The sequence below is a fragment of the Trachemys scripta genome, chromosome 5 (assembly GCF_013100865.1).
Source record: "Trachemys scripta elegans isolate TJP31775 chromosome 5, CAS_Tse_1.0, whole genome shotgun sequence".
Classification (NCBI taxonomy): domain Eukaryota; kingdom Metazoa; phylum Chordata; order Testudines; family Emydidae; genus Trachemys; species Trachemys scripta.
The window spans coordinates 77,832,092-77,849,022 of record NC_048302.1 but is presented as its reverse complement, the minus strand read 5'-3'; the positions used below and the strand labels follow the sequence as shown (position 1 = coordinate 77,849,022).

General features: G+C 42.1%; 1 protein-coding gene across 1 annotated transcript in view; it reads right to left on the bottom strand.

The window, feature by feature from the left end:
- The window catches only part of WWC2 (WW and C2 domain containing 2), a gene marked incomplete in the record, with an annotated part of 165,696 nt that extends 151,975 nt beyond the window's left edge, over positions 1 to 13,721 (bottom strand). Inside the window, 1 exon segment of the mRNA XM_034770785.1 lies at positions 12,845 to 13,721. Within this exon segment, the coding sequence (XP_034626676.1) occupies positions 12,845 to 12,975 (131 nt within the window).
- Positions 13,722 to 16,931: the final 3,210 nt, after the last annotated feature.

The window sequence follows — 16,931 nt, the reverse complement described above, 5'->3', positions numbered from 1 at the left end:
CAGAACCCCAGACCAGCAGCGGGCTGAGCGGGTCGGTGGTGTAAGATCAACATTTTAATTTCATTTTAAATGAAGCTTCTTAAACATTTTGAAAACCTTGTTTATTTTACAACACTAGTTTAGTTATATAATATATAGACTTATAGAGGGAGACCTTCTAAAAAACATTAAAATTTATTACTGGCACCCGAAACCTTAAATCAGAGTGAATAAATGAAGACTCGGCACACCGCTTCTGAAAGGTTGCCGACCCTTGGCCTAAGCCCTGACCTATAGCTAAAACTTCAATCAACCCAGCTATGTGTGTGAAAACTACATCTCCCAAGGGTATGACGTTAAGACAACCTAAGCCCCAGTACAGACACCACTAGGTCGACTTAGCTACCTACTGCCTCAGAGGGGGTGGATTTACTATAGCAATAGAAAAAAAACCTTTCATTGCTGTAGCAAGTATCTACACTACAGTGGCATAGATGCAGCTGTACTGCTGTAGCGCCTGTAGCGTAGGCAGAGGTGGATTAAGATTTATTGGGGCGCTGCATATCCCACCCCAGCCACGGAGCTCCACCCTCTGCTCCTCCACTTTCCCCAAGGCCCCACAGTCACTGTGGCGCATGCCCCTTTAGGGGGATACAGAGGAATGTTCAGGGGGAGAGCACCACCCAGCCCTGCCCCCAGTTCCTCTCTGGCCCCAACCCAACCCTGCCCCCAGCCCCAGATCTGCTCCTGGTCGTGGCCACGCTCCTGGCTCTCAACCGCAGCCCCCAGTCCCAATGCGACTCCCAGCACCTGCTCTTGGCTCTGGCCCCCACTCCCAGGGGGTGGGGAAGAACCTGGTGGGGGGAGGGGGCACAAAGGAAAAAAGTTTGGGGACCTCTGGCCTAGGATAACCATATGTCCCGTTTTGGCCCCGGATGTCCCAACATTTTGGCAAAACTGGGCATTTGTCCCATTTGCTCTTGCCAACTGATCACCTAGGGGTTGGGGGCGGTGCTCGGGCCAGCCCTGCGCAGGGGAGGAATGGACTTGAGCAAGTGGCTAAGGCCAGCTCCACGCAGAGAGGGGAGGGAAAGGGGGCTCGGGCCAGCTCCGGGCAGGGGGAATATGCTCACTCTACCCCAGGCTCCATCTTCTGGTCTGGCCAGGGAATGGGGCCTCAGAGGGAAGAAGAGGAGCAGGGCTGAGGGGAGAGGAGGAGCAGGGGGCAAGGGCCAGAGTGCCAGCGCTCATGCAGAGCCATAAAGTGGCCAGGGCCCATGCGGTAATCCACTACTGAGTGTAGACATATCCTAAGGATTGAATTAGTACATATAGAAGATAAGTCTTTCAGGACAGGATCAAAGCTGTTACCTTTATATCTATTATGGGGGTAAACTTCAATGGCAAAGAAACTCCTACAAAAATGAACATCCAGCATTAAAGTGAAGTTCAATTTTAGTCATTTTTAAAGTCTCATAGACTCATAGACTTTAAGGTCAGAAGGGACCATTATGATCATCTGGTCTGACCCCCTGCATGCTGCAGGCCGCAAGACCCTTCCCTGGACTCTGCCGTTGAAGTCCCCAATCCTGTGTTTTAGTGACTTCAATCGGCTGAGACCCTCCTGCTAGTGATCCCTGCCCCATGCTGCGGAGGAAGGCGAAAAACCTCCAGAGGCTCAGCCAATCTTCCCTGGAGGAAAATTCCTTCCCGACCCCAAATATGGCGATCAGTAATACCCCGAGCATATAGGCAAGAGTCTCTAGCCTGACCCTTGTTGGCCATTATGCTATTCACGTACCATTGCTTGGTTTTCCTTGGCTACTATGTTTTACCATTAAACCATTCCCTCCATAAACTTATCCAACTTAATCTTAAAACCAGACAGGTCCGTCGCCCCCACCGTTTCCCTCGGAAGGCCGTTCCAATATTTCACCCCTCTGACGGTCAGAAACCTTCGTCTAATTTCAAGCCTGAACTTCCCCCCGGCCAGTTTATATCCATTCGTTCTCGTGTCCACATTAGTACTAAGCTGGAATAATTCCTCTCCCTCCCTTGTATTAACCCCTCTGATATATTTGAAGATAGCAATCATATCCCCCCTCAGCCTTCGCTTTGTCAGACTAAACAACCCAAGCTCCTCTAATCTCTTTTCATACGACAGGTTTTCCATTCCTCTGATCATCTTAGTCGCCCTTCTCTGCACCCGTTCCAGTTTGAGTTCATCTTTTTTAAACATGGGAGACCAGAACTGCACACAGTACTCCAAATGAGGTCTCACCAGCGCCTTATACAACGGAGTCTGGTATCCAAAAATCTCAAATATTAAAATAAGATTGTTTTAAAGGTAATCTTGTAACAAACAGATTTCTTCCTGGAAGTCAAGATGACAGGCAAGTGGCATTCTCTCAGTAAGTCAGAAGGGGAAAAAGGATTGTTGAACAATGGCACATAATTCCACCTCCTCTATGGAGGATCAGATTTTTTTTTTTTTTTTTTTTTTTTTTTTTTAAATTTATTTTGCCCAGCCAGATACAGGCCCCTGGGTGCAGGTCACACATCTCTGTGACAGCTAATCTAATTCTAGCACCAACTTCTGTTGTTTAAAATGCCTACATATTTTCAGAGGGCACTTTCCAGAATTAATGAATCAAAACAACAGAAACTGGGCAGAGTGAAAGTAAAAAGAAAAAAAATTACACTCTGTTCTCCAAGCCAGGTAAATTCTTCATGCTAAATCTGTGTGTCTGGGAAATGAAACCTTCAATAGTTTGGATGTATTCCCAATGAAGAGGTCAGGCAGGTTCTGAGCAGAAATTTGCAGAAGTCCATGGATCTTTTATATGGATTACAGCACCTAGCAAGCAAAGGAGAACAATGGATAGCAACTAGCAACATAAGTAAGGAAACAGATCCAACAAAAAGTAAGCCATATCACTCCAAATGCTCTGTTTTGCTATATACAATCCAACTTCTATACTTTGGTAAGCATAACATGATCACTTAGTGAACCTCAAACTTTTGTTCATTAGCAGTATCAAGCTATGAGACCAAAAGGGAAAGTACAAAAGGAGAGGTTTAGGAATGATAAACAGAGAACAAGCTAAATGGGGGAAAAAAATACCTGAGGTTGAGCAACTTAGAACAAGTCATCTGTTTACTATGTGAGCTGCTATGTATTGTGTCTCACTTACCACAATAGTAAACCACAATGTCTGACTAAAACGGCTCAATGCTTGGCTGCTCTGCTGCATCCCATAATTTCTCTAATCATTTGAATACTATGTGAGGAATGTTCTGTAAGCATGTCAGATGATTATTTCCACAACATTCCACCATTCACTAGGACAACTGTAAATGTATAAACAGTTCATTTCATACTTTGCAATACTCGCAATACAGAGGTTAAAAAGGTCTTCACTTCATGCCAGATTGTTACCTAATTCACTTATCTTTGTGTACAGCACAGTCATTTGCTTCAGTTACAGTGGAATGCATTTTACACAGGAAGTGCTTTCCATCCCAATGGATCTAAGCTCACTTCACAAGCCATATAAACATTACTATTGGAGGCAGTCACATTGGGGCAAGAGGAAGTCATTTGATACACTTCACAACAATGTAAGGAGAGGGAGGATCGGGGCACTTTTGGTCAAGGACATCAGGGCAAGCCCTTATACTTAGAGTGCCTTAGTAGTTAAATTTATTAACCTTAATTTGGAATGCTGCCGATTTTGTACTCTATGTATTTTATGACTTTCAAACCAACCTTTGTACATTTGGACAATTTAAGCACTTAGGGTGACCAGATGTCCTGTTTTTAAAGGGACAGTCCCATTTTTGGGGACTTTCTTTATATAGGTGCCTATTACCCCCCACCTCCTGTCCCTTTTTTTTCACAATTGCTATCTGGCACCATACCCAGATATACAGACATTTTCTTTAACCTATATAGGAGACAATTTTAACATTAGCTTTAATAAAAAAAGTTTAAATCTAACAACCAGGAAGGACCTCAGTTTTTGGATTCTCATCTGAACTCCGCATTCAAACTCAGGAAATTTAACTCATTCGTTTACTTTAGAAAGATGAAATCTGAGTCAAACCTCTGAAGATCTGAACATGTCTAATCTTTAACCAGAGAGAACGGCTTGATGGAGAGAGAAAATTTTTTTTATACAAAAGTGTCTAATCTGCATAAATAATTAAAATACAATACAAGTTAGGCCTGATCCTGCAAACATTAAAGCACGTGCATAATATACTCACATGAGTAGTCCTATTGACTTCTATGGAAGAACTTGTGTGAGTTAAGTTACATACATGCTCAAGTGGTTTGTATGAATGGTCGTGGGAAAATTAGGCCCAGATCCTGCCAACTGTACCCCAAGATGCTTTACAGGACTAATGGAAATACAACAGAGGAGGTACAACCAGAATGGAGTTGAAGAGGACTGATTTTTGGAGTTGTCAGCCATGTTGGATGAGAAACAAAACTGGTCTTGAAAACATTGACTGCACTATGTCCATAGGCAAGTCTAGGCACAGTGGGGTTGTTTGGTTTTTGTCATCTCAGAACCTAATAGTGTATTGAGAATCACACAGGCATAGGCAAAAGCCTGTGCTCTCAACACAGGCTCAAAGCCTAAACATTTCTTTTCTAAATATAAAAATCTATGGTAATGTAGTAATTATGCATCCACACCACTCATTATGTCCTGAAAGAAATTACTTCTATAGTCCAAAGCTTCCTCGATGCTCGATGAGTCAGTGCATTTTTGTCATATCTTAAAAAAAAAAAAAAAAAAAAAAAAGTTTTAAATCAAGCTACTGGATCTTGTACTAAGTAACAATGTGTAGAAACAAAGAAGTGCCTAGTGTAGAACACATAATACAATCTGTGGTAGCAAGTGAAATGTTTAAAAATGAGATCAAAACCCAATTGATAAAAAACACATTTAACAAAAAGGAATGACACACAACTTATGGATTTCTCCTTTAACAAATTTGGGTAACAGCAAACTGTGAACTAAACGGCATGTTTGTTTTCAACAAGGAAGTTTCATACCTCATACATCTCAAATGCAAATGTAGTACACTCCCTCTGTGAGGCTGTGTTCTATGGTTACCAATGGTTATAAAACTACTTCACCCTTTATCCAAAATCTATTAAGTTCATTAGAGGTACCACTCCCTCCATCCCAGAACGTTACATTTCATCCAGTCCCAACCATTTCACCCTCCCTGCTTAGTAAACCATTTTTCACAAATGAACTTCTTCCTATTAAATAGGAATATGGAAATATGGAAACCAAATTCATTATCCCCTGGGTCAAGCCCTACATAATTTGGGCCATGATCATGCAGTCTAATTGGCACAGGCAGACCCCTGCTAGCCTTATGGAGGTATACTGCATGTGCATAGAGGCCCACCTGTACAAACCACATTGTCAGATCAGGGCCTTACTCTCTTGCTGCGATATCAGTATTCGTTTGAAAACCCTGTTTATGAAAATCAGACTCATCTCTTATTGATGTCAACTTTAAACAGACATTATACACAGCTATTAATAATTATAATTTATACTTCTGAATAGGGATGTTAATTAATCGCAATTAACTCAAAAAATTAATCATGATTAATTGCAGTTTTAATCACACTGTTAAATAATAGAATACTAATTGAAATTTATTAAATATTTTGGATGTTTTCTACGTTTTCTGTGTATATATTGTATTCTGTGTTGTAATTGAAATCAAAGTGCATACTATTGTTGCTTACAAATATTTGCACTGCAAAAATGAAACAAAAGCAATAGTATTTTCCAATTCACTTCATACAAGTGCAGTAGTGCAATCTCTGTCATAAAAGTGCAACTTACAAATGTTTTTTTGTTACATAACTGCACTCAAAACAAAACAATGTAAAGCTTCAGAGTCTACAAGTCCACTAAGTCCTACTTCTTGTTCAGCCAATCGCTAAGACAAACAAGTTTGTTTACATTTAAGGGAGAGAATGCTGCCCTCTTCTTATTGACAATGTCACCAGAAAGTGAGAAAAGGCATTTGCATGGCACTTTTGTAGCTGGCATTGCAAGGTAATTACATGCCAGATATGCTAAACATTTGTATGCTGTAATTTAGATCAATATATTTGAAAATGTAGAAAACATTCAAAAATATTTAAATAAATGAATGGTATTCTATTACTTTTTTTAATCATGCAATTACTTCTTGACATAACTTGCCCATAGTCACATAGGAAGTCAGTGGCAGGGCCGGGGATAGAACCCTGATAATCCTCTGCCCTAGCCACTAGAATATATTTACCTTGCATACGTAAGTGGACACACTGCAGCATCTTTTTATTAGTCAACGTTATCTGTTTTGATTGGAGAAAAGTTGAGTTCTATCATCCTTAAAGATATAAGGGGTAACACTCCGAGGCAAGAGTCACCATAGTATTTCAATTATGGTAAACAAATGTCAATATTTTAAAAAGTGTACATACCACACACATGGAACAAGTCGCAATTTTGTTAAAAAACAAAACACTGCTATTCTGAAATACTGGCTGATGTTACCATAGTATCACATACCACATAATATTAGAATTCTGCCTCACAATCCATTTCATAATCCTGCAGAAGGCAGGATAAGCAGCTGAAGGTCTGGTGCCAGGAGTTCAGGGACCTTTAGCATTTTATTGTGGGTTCAATTCCTGCAGCAGGCATGTTTATTTAAAAGAAAAACCCTGCAATCAGACAAAGAAAGGAGTTCCCAGACTTCCACTGAAACCAGAGTGAGGGACCAGGGAGTTTCACAGGAAGCACACTATACTGGTTATAAGCAGGAGAGGCCATGCAGGAACGGATGGAACCTAGTTATTTGGTGTAAGAGTAAAGGAAGATGGAGTGCTAGCATGTAGACTGAAGCAAGTCAGGAACCACATTAACAGAGTTAGATGCCAAATGATCTGTCTCAGTAGAATGGTTTACAGAAAAGTTGTACAACTTGGTGTGTCAGATTATCTGCTGCATATTCCTCCTCTTCACTACCAGAATAGAAAAGGTAATTTGTACCTTACTATACAGAGGATTTATTTAATAGAGTTACTCTAGTGACTCCATGGTTAAGATCATGTTGAGATTTGTACTTAACACAGTATTAAAATTCCTATATTTTATAGTTTAATGACTTAATCTCCAAATTTTACACCACAACTCTTCAAAGGACAACTGAACTTTCCACCTTTTTTTAGTCAAAGTTAAAATTTACCCCTTTTAAAAAAAAAAAAAAAAAAATTCAGGCCGTTGCAGCTAAAGAATCATCCTCACCACAACCCCCAAGTTTCACATGCAAATATATTTTCATAGCACCTCAGACACTGAACTCTTCACATGCGAACAGAAAGTCATTTTATTTATCTGTGATAACATTATTTAGTTCTGTGATGAGCAGATCCACTAGGTACTTCTGTCCTCTGACGCTCCCCCCATCCAAATAACTCTCTTGCCTGGGGTCAATACTTGGAGCTTCCCAAAAGCTGTTGCCTGCACTGTATCCCAACTACCTCTATGCCCGTGCCTCCTCTTCTACCTCTAATCATGCCTTCTTCCCAGCCTTCCTGTAACATATGTCTGAGCAGCAAGTTCCACTCCTCAAGCAGCTGCAGCTTCAAGTCTTCCCATATCCTGTCCCTTCTATGCCCTCTGCTATTCATAGGATAGCAACCAGGAATCGCTGGGATAGAGAAGAGACAAAAAGATTGGGGCAGGGATTGTCTTTTTGTTGTGTTTGTAGCGCACCTGTCACAATGGGGTCCTGGTCTATGACAAGGGCCCCTAGGTAATACAAGAAATAATAAAGCTCCTTGTCCCTTCCATATGGAGAAGGAATAGAGCTTTTAATGTCCACAGTGTCTCCTAGCCAGAACACCAAAATGGCACCATTGAAGGATGTGGGGATCCCCAGTAAAAATCCCATACCCTCTCCATCCTAGAAGCTGGAAGAAGCAAGGAGAACTGGGCTTCTTCTCCACTTCAGTGGTTCACAAGATAACTGTATTTCACACCTACCTCTAACTAGCAGGTTTAGCTACTAGCTGGCTGGTAAATTTTTCAAACCCTTGTTTTGGTTATGCAGACAGGGTATTTCTAGAGCAGTATCTACTAGGCAAACACCAAAACACGATAAATCTATCACTGCTTTGATAAAGTAATCTATAAATTCTCTAAAGATACATTTCACCAACTCTACAAAAGGCAAAGAAGAGGAGGGGCAGTTCAACCCCGATGCTAACTCATTCCCTGAAATTCTTAATAAGTGTGTCTATCAAAGCCAATTATGATAGCAGATTTTATTATATGGAACTCATTTTATGCAAATGACTAGAAGGATATCTGTTAAAGGTGACTGGCAGTCACTACAAGGGCATGCAAAATTTACCTGATACTTAACTGCCCAGAAACCAACACAAAACACAAGGGGACCCACTGCCCTGGTGAGAAATCCAGAACCATCCAACTTCTGGAAACTGGAGGGAGCTGAGATTCCTATTTAGTTGCTGTCTCTACACCCTCCTTGCAGCTCCACCATTCATGCTAGCCTCCAATGAAGTGTCTAATAAATGTGAAACCCTTCCAACATCTGTTGGCTGCTGTAGAAGAGAAGCATATTTTCACTGTTTCCTTCTCTTCTACTCTAGGCTATTCAACTCTGCCCTTGCCTCAGCCTCTTAACGAATACAAAGGGACTAGGAGGGAAATGTGTGTTCTTCTATCCCTCTCCCACCTATTACTTTGGTCTTCCTCCCCAGTCAACAGCTGGTCTCTGCAGCTATTCATATCTTTCCAAGCTGAGGCAGAGTGAAACTGACATGGTTTGTGTTTATTTCACTGTTGTCTAATTGGTTCTAAATAGCAGCAGTGGAACTGACAAAACTGGTCAGTTTTCAGTCTGCTGTAGCTTAGAAAAGCAGCAGCAGAATAGGCAAGGGAGTCAAGTCTGTAGATTTAAATAATAAAAATATTTCCAGGCTCTTTGCATTCCTGTTTGAATTCAGCTCAGTTTCGCTTCTCTTTACACTCCATACCTTAGAGGTCCTGCTTTTTAGCCACCAGTCTCCTCTAGCCAAGTCAACACAGCTCCTGAAGTGTTTGGAGGGGTCGCTGCCAAGCAATGCAAAGCACTCCAAAACCCTTAGCAGCTGAGTGTATTACAGTACCTCTACAGCACTTCCAGTATGCATGGACTTAGAGAGTACAAAAATCAGGGGCTAAATCATTCTCACCGACAAATATGAGCACCATTAAAAAGTCAACTGGATTACTCACACAAGTGAGGTGAGCAAAACTGAGTTGGCCCGGTCCATGAATTGACTCCAAGTCTTCTTCTTTGTAGTGCAGAGTACAATCATTATGTCAGCAGGCCTGATCCATATACTCAGCAACATGGCTTTAAATTGGAAACTTCTGGGGGGGCAGAATATATATATTTTACACACACACACTACATATATTCCTATGCAAGCAAGTTTCACCAAAGCTTTAAAGGATAATCAATATTTTCAATTGCCAATCAGTTTCCACATAAAAGAAGCTTCACACATCTAGTCTTTTCTCTGTTAATAAAGAGGTTCCCAAACTGTGATCCGGGGAACAGTTGCTGATGGTCCAGAGAGCTGCCTAGTCACTAGATGGTGGATCCCCCATTATTCTCATCTGCTAAATAAAGTTCAAAGAAACTAAAAATGTATTACATTTTTTCCCCAATATTGCTTTTACCTTTAAGCAATTGCTGTGATTTCCACGGGGCTGTTATGGAATTGCAAATGGGAAGGAAGCTGCCCATGAGACAGTATCTTATTAAGATTTAGCCAAAGTTATGAAAGAATTTGAGAATCCCTGTACTAGTGTATTCCACAAGTACATTATGCAACTGTTTTATTTTATTCAGTTCCCTGATGTAAATCATAAGTTGAAAATACCTAGCTGAATAGATAAGTATGTTGTCAAGTCAGTCTCAGGTTTCAGAGTAGCAGCCGTGTTAGTCTGTAACCGCAAAAAGAACAGGAGTACTTGTGGCACCTTAGAGACTAACAAATTTATTAGAGCATAAGCTTTCGTGGACTACAGCCCACTTCATCGGATCAAGTCAGTCTCAGGCTTCCCAGTACATCACCACCACAGTACCTCAGCACTTCATCTTGACAGTTTTAGATACATTCCAAGATCATTAAGAATCCAGACATTGCTGTATTGACAAAAACCTGGAGGCTCACTTTCTAGTTCTTCTGACAGCTTTCTAATCTGTCCTGTATAGTATATCAACATGCATTTTTCTAATATACTTATATTTTCAACATAATAGAGCCCAGAGTGAAGTAATCACAGGCATTTCAAGAAAGTTATTTCTACTATTCCAAATCTAGACAGCAATCTAAATATTGATTGCACGTACAGATACTAAAATCTTATAGTGCATGGACAATCAGCCTCTTTTTCATGCAGGTAATTCAGTTTCAGTTGAGCCATATCCACTATTTTATGGATTATCTCAAGTGCCTCCTGCAACATACCTCTTTCTGTTTGTTTTGTAACAGTGAGAAACAAGATTGACAAGAGTTAATGGAGTTACTCCAAACACTGTCTCCTACGCTGTTTAACAAGGACTTCACTCCATTAGTCCTCATTAAAGAAAATACATCTAGCCTCCAGAGCTTGATTGTGTTTCAAATCCTCTCTTTCTCACCTTGATTTTTTTTTGAGAAATTAATTTACAGTAATCCCTGCATGATGAGAGAGATACAAATTGTAATTCTCCTAGTTCATATTTAAAACAAAAACTAAAAACACAACTCTGTAGTAATTAAAGACTCAAATGTACTAGGAAACTCATCACACAAATACAGGATAAATATGGCTGAACATTTTAAGGACAACAGAATCCACAATAAGTGTCAAATGTTTCTTTTGTTTAAAAGTGTTAATTTGTTCAGAAGGCAGTAAGATAGATAACCGCAATCATAATTTGACTTTCTATTTGCTTTACGCTGTTTTCTTGTCATCTGTTTTGTAAACACAAATCTAGAACAAAACTGAATTGAAAACACTAATTTCAAGGAAAATAGTTAAAATGGGGAGTTTTTCAATCAGAAGTCAAAAATATTTACCAAAACATCTGCAGAAGCCAAATATTTAAACAGGTCCAACAAATATCACTGTCCTGTGAACACCACCATGTCACTGACATTTACAATATATTTAAGTTGTTTCAAAGTGCAAAGGAAGTCAAACAAGGTTAAGAGTTAATTCCAATACCATGTATATCAGGAAAGAAGGCCTGACTGTGTATGATGCTTGTCAAAACTTTCACTATGCATCTAACAAGCAGCAAGGCTCTGACACTAGCTAGCTTCATCACAACTGCCTTTTCTAACTTCAGCAGGGAACTATAAACCAAGACCTTCATGGATAATTCATCATGGTTTGTGCCATAAATTTATAATGCCATTTGTAAGTTTTTGATAATTGGGTTACAACAGGCTTAATAATAATGCTATACCTGGAACTATGCACAAAGTAAATAATCTATATTTCAGAAATTTTTAGGCCACAAATTAAAACAGATCTCGGGTTTAAAAAATGGCTTATAAAGTAAAAGCCTCTCCAAAACTGAAAGATTTACATAAGACACCAACTGTGCCTTAGAAGGATCAGAGTTGGTTTTACTCCCTCCCACCCCCAAGTTTTGTCTTTTGTGGTTCTTGTTTAAATATATAGGACTGAAAAACTCAGGGAACATCCCAGTCTCTAGGTGGGGGACTGAAAGGATTTAGCCTGGCTGAGGCCTACTTAATAGATGAGGCCTGTAGAGCTCTTGCAGCCTTAGCTTCTTCACAAAAAGAAATAAAAACTATATTTTGGGCTACAAATATCAGGCATGTTCATGGACCAAGGAGACAGGCAGTTTCGTGATGTGAGCTTTCACAGTAAAGGAGAGTTAAATGCCACAGTCCTGCACTTTCACAAACTGAGGGATTCAGACCCAAGTATACCATACTTAGGAGTAAGCGGGATGCCTAGCATTTGCTTCTCTGGGTCGTCTCAGGAAAGACTGTTATAGAAGTTTGTAGAGGACAGACAAGTAAATTCTAATTACTTTCAATCTTTAAATCTCTTTCTTTCTTGGGATCCATGGGTCCCCAATTCTCAATATCAGACTACATGAAGGAAAGATTTCATAAAACCACACACATATATATATATATATACACACACACACACACACACACACACACACACACACACACAGACTGCATAGATTAACTGTAAAGAGCATGAAAGCTAGTTTTTAATAAGATTAAGGGTGGGATTCACACACACAAAAAATCACAAAAAAGAGATACTGTTTAAAAAAAAAGGGGTGAAACCAAATCAATGAGAGACAATAAATACTGAACTGCCAACAGGATCAGGCTGATTTCCTTGATAAACAGGCACTCGTTCTCCACCGCCCCCCCTTTCCAGCGTTTGTTTGTGGGGGGGTTGCCTCAGTTTCCAAGGCACTCTCCCTTCCCCACTTCTCTTCAGTCCGCTTCCAATTTGAGTGAGAGCAAGACAGCCCCCTCAGTCCCAACACATCCCCACCCCACATAACCCCCACCCTCATCCCCTGCCACAGGGCTGCCCCCCTTTGTCTCTTCTATTCTATAACGGGGTGAGACCTTCCTTCCCCCCTACCCCCACCGGGGAGCTCCGGCTGCCGCTTCTCAGCCGGGCTCACCCTGCGGCTGCCGGGTCTCCCCCACGCCTGCCCTTGCCCCCATCCCCTCCGGGCCTCCCCTCCCTCCGTCCGCGCCCACCTGTCCCGGGGGTCGATCCAGCTGGTCTGCTTGTTGTTGTGGTCAATGTAGAAGACTTTGCCGTCGTAATCCCTCGCCTCCTCCCAGCCATCGGGTAAGGGGAGCTGCCCATTGCCCGCTTTCCTAGGCATGGTCGGGCGCCGGGGGTAGCTGCTCCATAGGGCCAGGAAGAAAGAAGGGAAGCGGGAAAAGCCCCCAGTAGAGCCGGGGGACGGGGAGGGGGGATCCGGAGCTGGGCCTGGGGCGGGGGGGAAGCAGAGAGTCTCTTGCAATCACTCAGGAAACCCTCCTCCACTGCTCGGGTTCAATCCACCATGTCTAGGCTGCCGCCGCCTGCTCCAGCAGCACCAGGGCAGGGTTCCGGGCTGAGCCCAGCCACTGTCTGGGTTCAGAACGGGGAGCCCGGCTCAGCCCCGGGCAGCAGTCGCCGCCGCTGCTCATTAGCATGAGATTAACATCCATCTCATCTGCATGCACATTCCTCGCCGCTGCATTCCTCAGCGTTAACCCTGCCGCTGCTGCTGCTCACAGCAAGCGAAGGGGGGGGGGGCGACCCAGGCCTGACAGACCCCGCCGAGGGGGGGAAAGGGCGATAGGCGCGGCGGGGCCGACAGCAGCAGGCGAGAAGAAGGGGAGAGCTGCAGGAAGGGGGAAGGAGAGGGGTAGGCAGGGGCTGGAAGGGCTTCCCTGCCCCAGCGCTGCTTCCCAACTGAGCAGTACAAGGAGAAGCGTGGAAGGGTCACTGCCCGCCCCCCGGAAAGCCGGTACTTAGTCCTGACACCCAGCCCTCCTTTGTGCGCACCCAAGCTAAGTGGGCCCAGGGCTCAGCTGCCTAGCGGGTGGAAGTGGCCAGCTGAGAATCCTCCCTTATCCCCTGGCTGGTGGAAGGACTATGCCCTCCCCGCTCTCTCAGCTCTGGCCCAGGGGACAGAGGGGGCGTGCCTAGCATGCACTGTACGGTACTACAGCTAGTCTTTGCTCCTCAGGGCTCGCAGCAGACAACAGTGACCCACAACCCACTAGTGCCAACCTCAAATGGGCAGGAAATCATGCAGCAGACTCCCAAAAATCATGAGATATGACTCTTAAAACAGATTGGGTTTTTTTTATTTATTTATTTGGCTGCAGGTTGCTGAGCCTTGAGGTTGCACTCAGCTTTTGTTTTCAAGCTTTCCTCCACAGCCATAAGGGCTAGGGACTTTCATTTGAACACACCAGTAAGTTGAGATTCACACCTAGTGAATCGGCTCCAGTAGCTAGGAGTTTAAATAAATTCTCAGATATTACAAAACTGGGCAACATTGCAACCCTGTATCCCTTAATCATCAAGCTTGTACTCTGAATAAGGCCAGGGGCTATGTGGAAGAAACAGCATGTGATGATGCAAAGACAACCTTAATCCAGGAATTTCCTGAGTTTTGAGCGCTTAGCTTTGCAACCTAAAGTTTTTAAGGTGGTTGGTGGGGGGTTGTATGAAGTTATAAACACAGTATGAGACATTCACTGTTAGAAGAAATTGGTGATATTGAGTTTATTTTATAATAAATGTGTGGTAAAGTTGCTGCCCCTATACACCCCCTCCTGGCTGCCTAGGGCACTGCTGCAACTATTGTCTCCGTTTCTCCCTCTCTTGTGCCCTGCTCTGGCTCTTGGAACATCTGATTCTCTCTCTCAATTGGCTCTCAAGCTTTCCAGACTACTGTACCTCTTTCAGGAGTCTGATTTGTCTCATGTACCCCCAAGTTTCACCTCCCTTAAAAACCACTTGCTTACACAATCGGACATCAAAATACAAAAGTGTCACGGTACACTATTACTGAAATATTACTTACATTCTCATTTTTAGCATAGAAGTATAAAATAAATCAATTGGAATATAAATATTTTTTCACACAACGTAGTCAACCTGTGGAACTCCTTGCCAAAGGATGTTGTGAAGGCCAAGACTATAACAGGGTTAAAAAAAGAACTAAAGTTCATGGAGGACAGGTCCATCAATGGCTATAAGCCAGAATGAGCAGGGATGGTGTCCCTAGCCTCTGTTTGCCAGAAGCTGGGAATGGGAGACAGGGGATGGATCACTTGATGATTACCTGTTCTGTTCATTCCATTTGGGGCACCTGGAATTGGCCACTGTCAGAAGACAGGATACTGGGCTAGATGGACCAATGGTCTGGCCATTCTTATGTGCAGTATGAACAAGTCATTGTCTGTATGAAATTTTAGTTTTGACTGACCTCACTAGTGCTTTTTATGTGGAGTGTTGTAAAACTAGGCAAATATCTAGAGGAGTTAATGTACCCCCTGGAAGACCTCTGTGTACCCAAGGGTATGCGTACCCCTGGTTGAAAACCACTTCCCTATCACACCTATACATTATGAGGTTATAGGGGTTTTTTACCTTCATGCTCTGTAATTGTACATTCAAACTGTCAAGTTAGTTGCGAGTCTGTCTCTCATTTCCCTCCTCTTCCCTCCCCTGCCCCAATACACTTGAAAGAAAGGGTTACAATTTTGGCCAGCACTAGGCAGGATGTCAGAAAACGAACAACAATGCCCTATTTTACAGTTAGGTCTAGTCCATTTATTCACTGTAGTCTTCTTTTCATATTCCAGCAAACTTCTCTTTGCTCCCAACAATATGCCTAAAAAGAAGCTATATTAGTTTCTTGAAGTTGTGTATCCACCATAATAAGGTAACAGTGAATTAAGAGACTAATATAAAGCCCTGACTCTACAATTGATGTCAAGCAGGGAGACTTCTGCACGTGTACAGAACCTGCCTTTTGTGGGGCTCCTGCATAGATTCAGCAATCTGCCCACTCACTGTCAGTTGTGGGACTAGAGCCTATTCAAGCAACAGATATATTTTGTTTTTCATTTAGACCATTACATTGAAGTGAGCTGGTCTGTTTATAAAATTGAGTCCTGTTTTCTAGTGATAGTGCTGAATATTTCTCCTCTCCATTATAATTCAGACCTCTTAACCACCTCTAGTTTTATATGGTCTCCACAGTGACCAAATGCATGGGATATTTTGCCTCAGATCCCTAAGTGGCCCCCTCAAGGATTGAACTCACAACTCTGGGTTAGCAGACCAATGCTCAAACCACTGAGCTATCCCTCCCCCCTGGGAAAGGACAAACTGGTTTTCATTTTCACTTTTAAAAATGCTCTTTCCTTTAATAAAAAGATCTAGGACTACATACACTGAAAAAAATCTAGAGAGAAGATTCTTGTCTTCTGAAAGTAGCTGCCCGCTATCAGTGTAGAACTTAGTATAGAAGAAGATATGGTCTTTAACTATGCTAAAAAGCAGACCTGTTCTGCAACTATTATAGTTTCTTGCTCTGGTGGGCACGCCTGGACATTTCATAAGGCCCACTGCCTGCTTCACTACAATACACTAATGCCCAATTCATTAGCATTTTGTCATTGTGTTTACAACTAGTGTAAACTAAAATGATGTAAACAGACAATACTGTACATAGAAACAACCCATACATACAAAACAAGCTGAACTTAAAATATAAAATTAATACAGATGACTTTAAATCTTATTAACATATATAGAATCTGTTTGGCCCACACGAGGTTGTGCTTAGGTTTATGTGGCCCTCCTGTGTAATAAGGTTGGGCACCACTGTTCTAGTCTAAAGATTTCCAGCAAAGGCAGGCATGTGATGCAGAAAATCTACAGTACTGAACCAAAATGAATCTCATTTACTTCATCACTTCCCCCGTAGTTAATTTTGACCCCTCGGACAATATATTAAGTGTAGTGCTATGGTACCCAACCGCTAACATTTTTGGGTCAAAACCTTTACTTTATTCATACAAGATCCATGCTTGAAAGCTTATATATGCACTTTTGGTTAAACCCACTGTAGAAAAATATTCAAACTTTCCTCCTTTGCCCCAGCAGATGAAAGTGAGGATTCTCTACTCTAGGGGAATATGTATATCAAGACAAATCCATAACAGCCTGATCTTTTGAATCCTTACATATACAAACACTCAAGAATTGCTACTCAGTAGCAAGAGGCCTTGTTTTTCTTTCTTCCCATTGTTTGACCACTACACATTA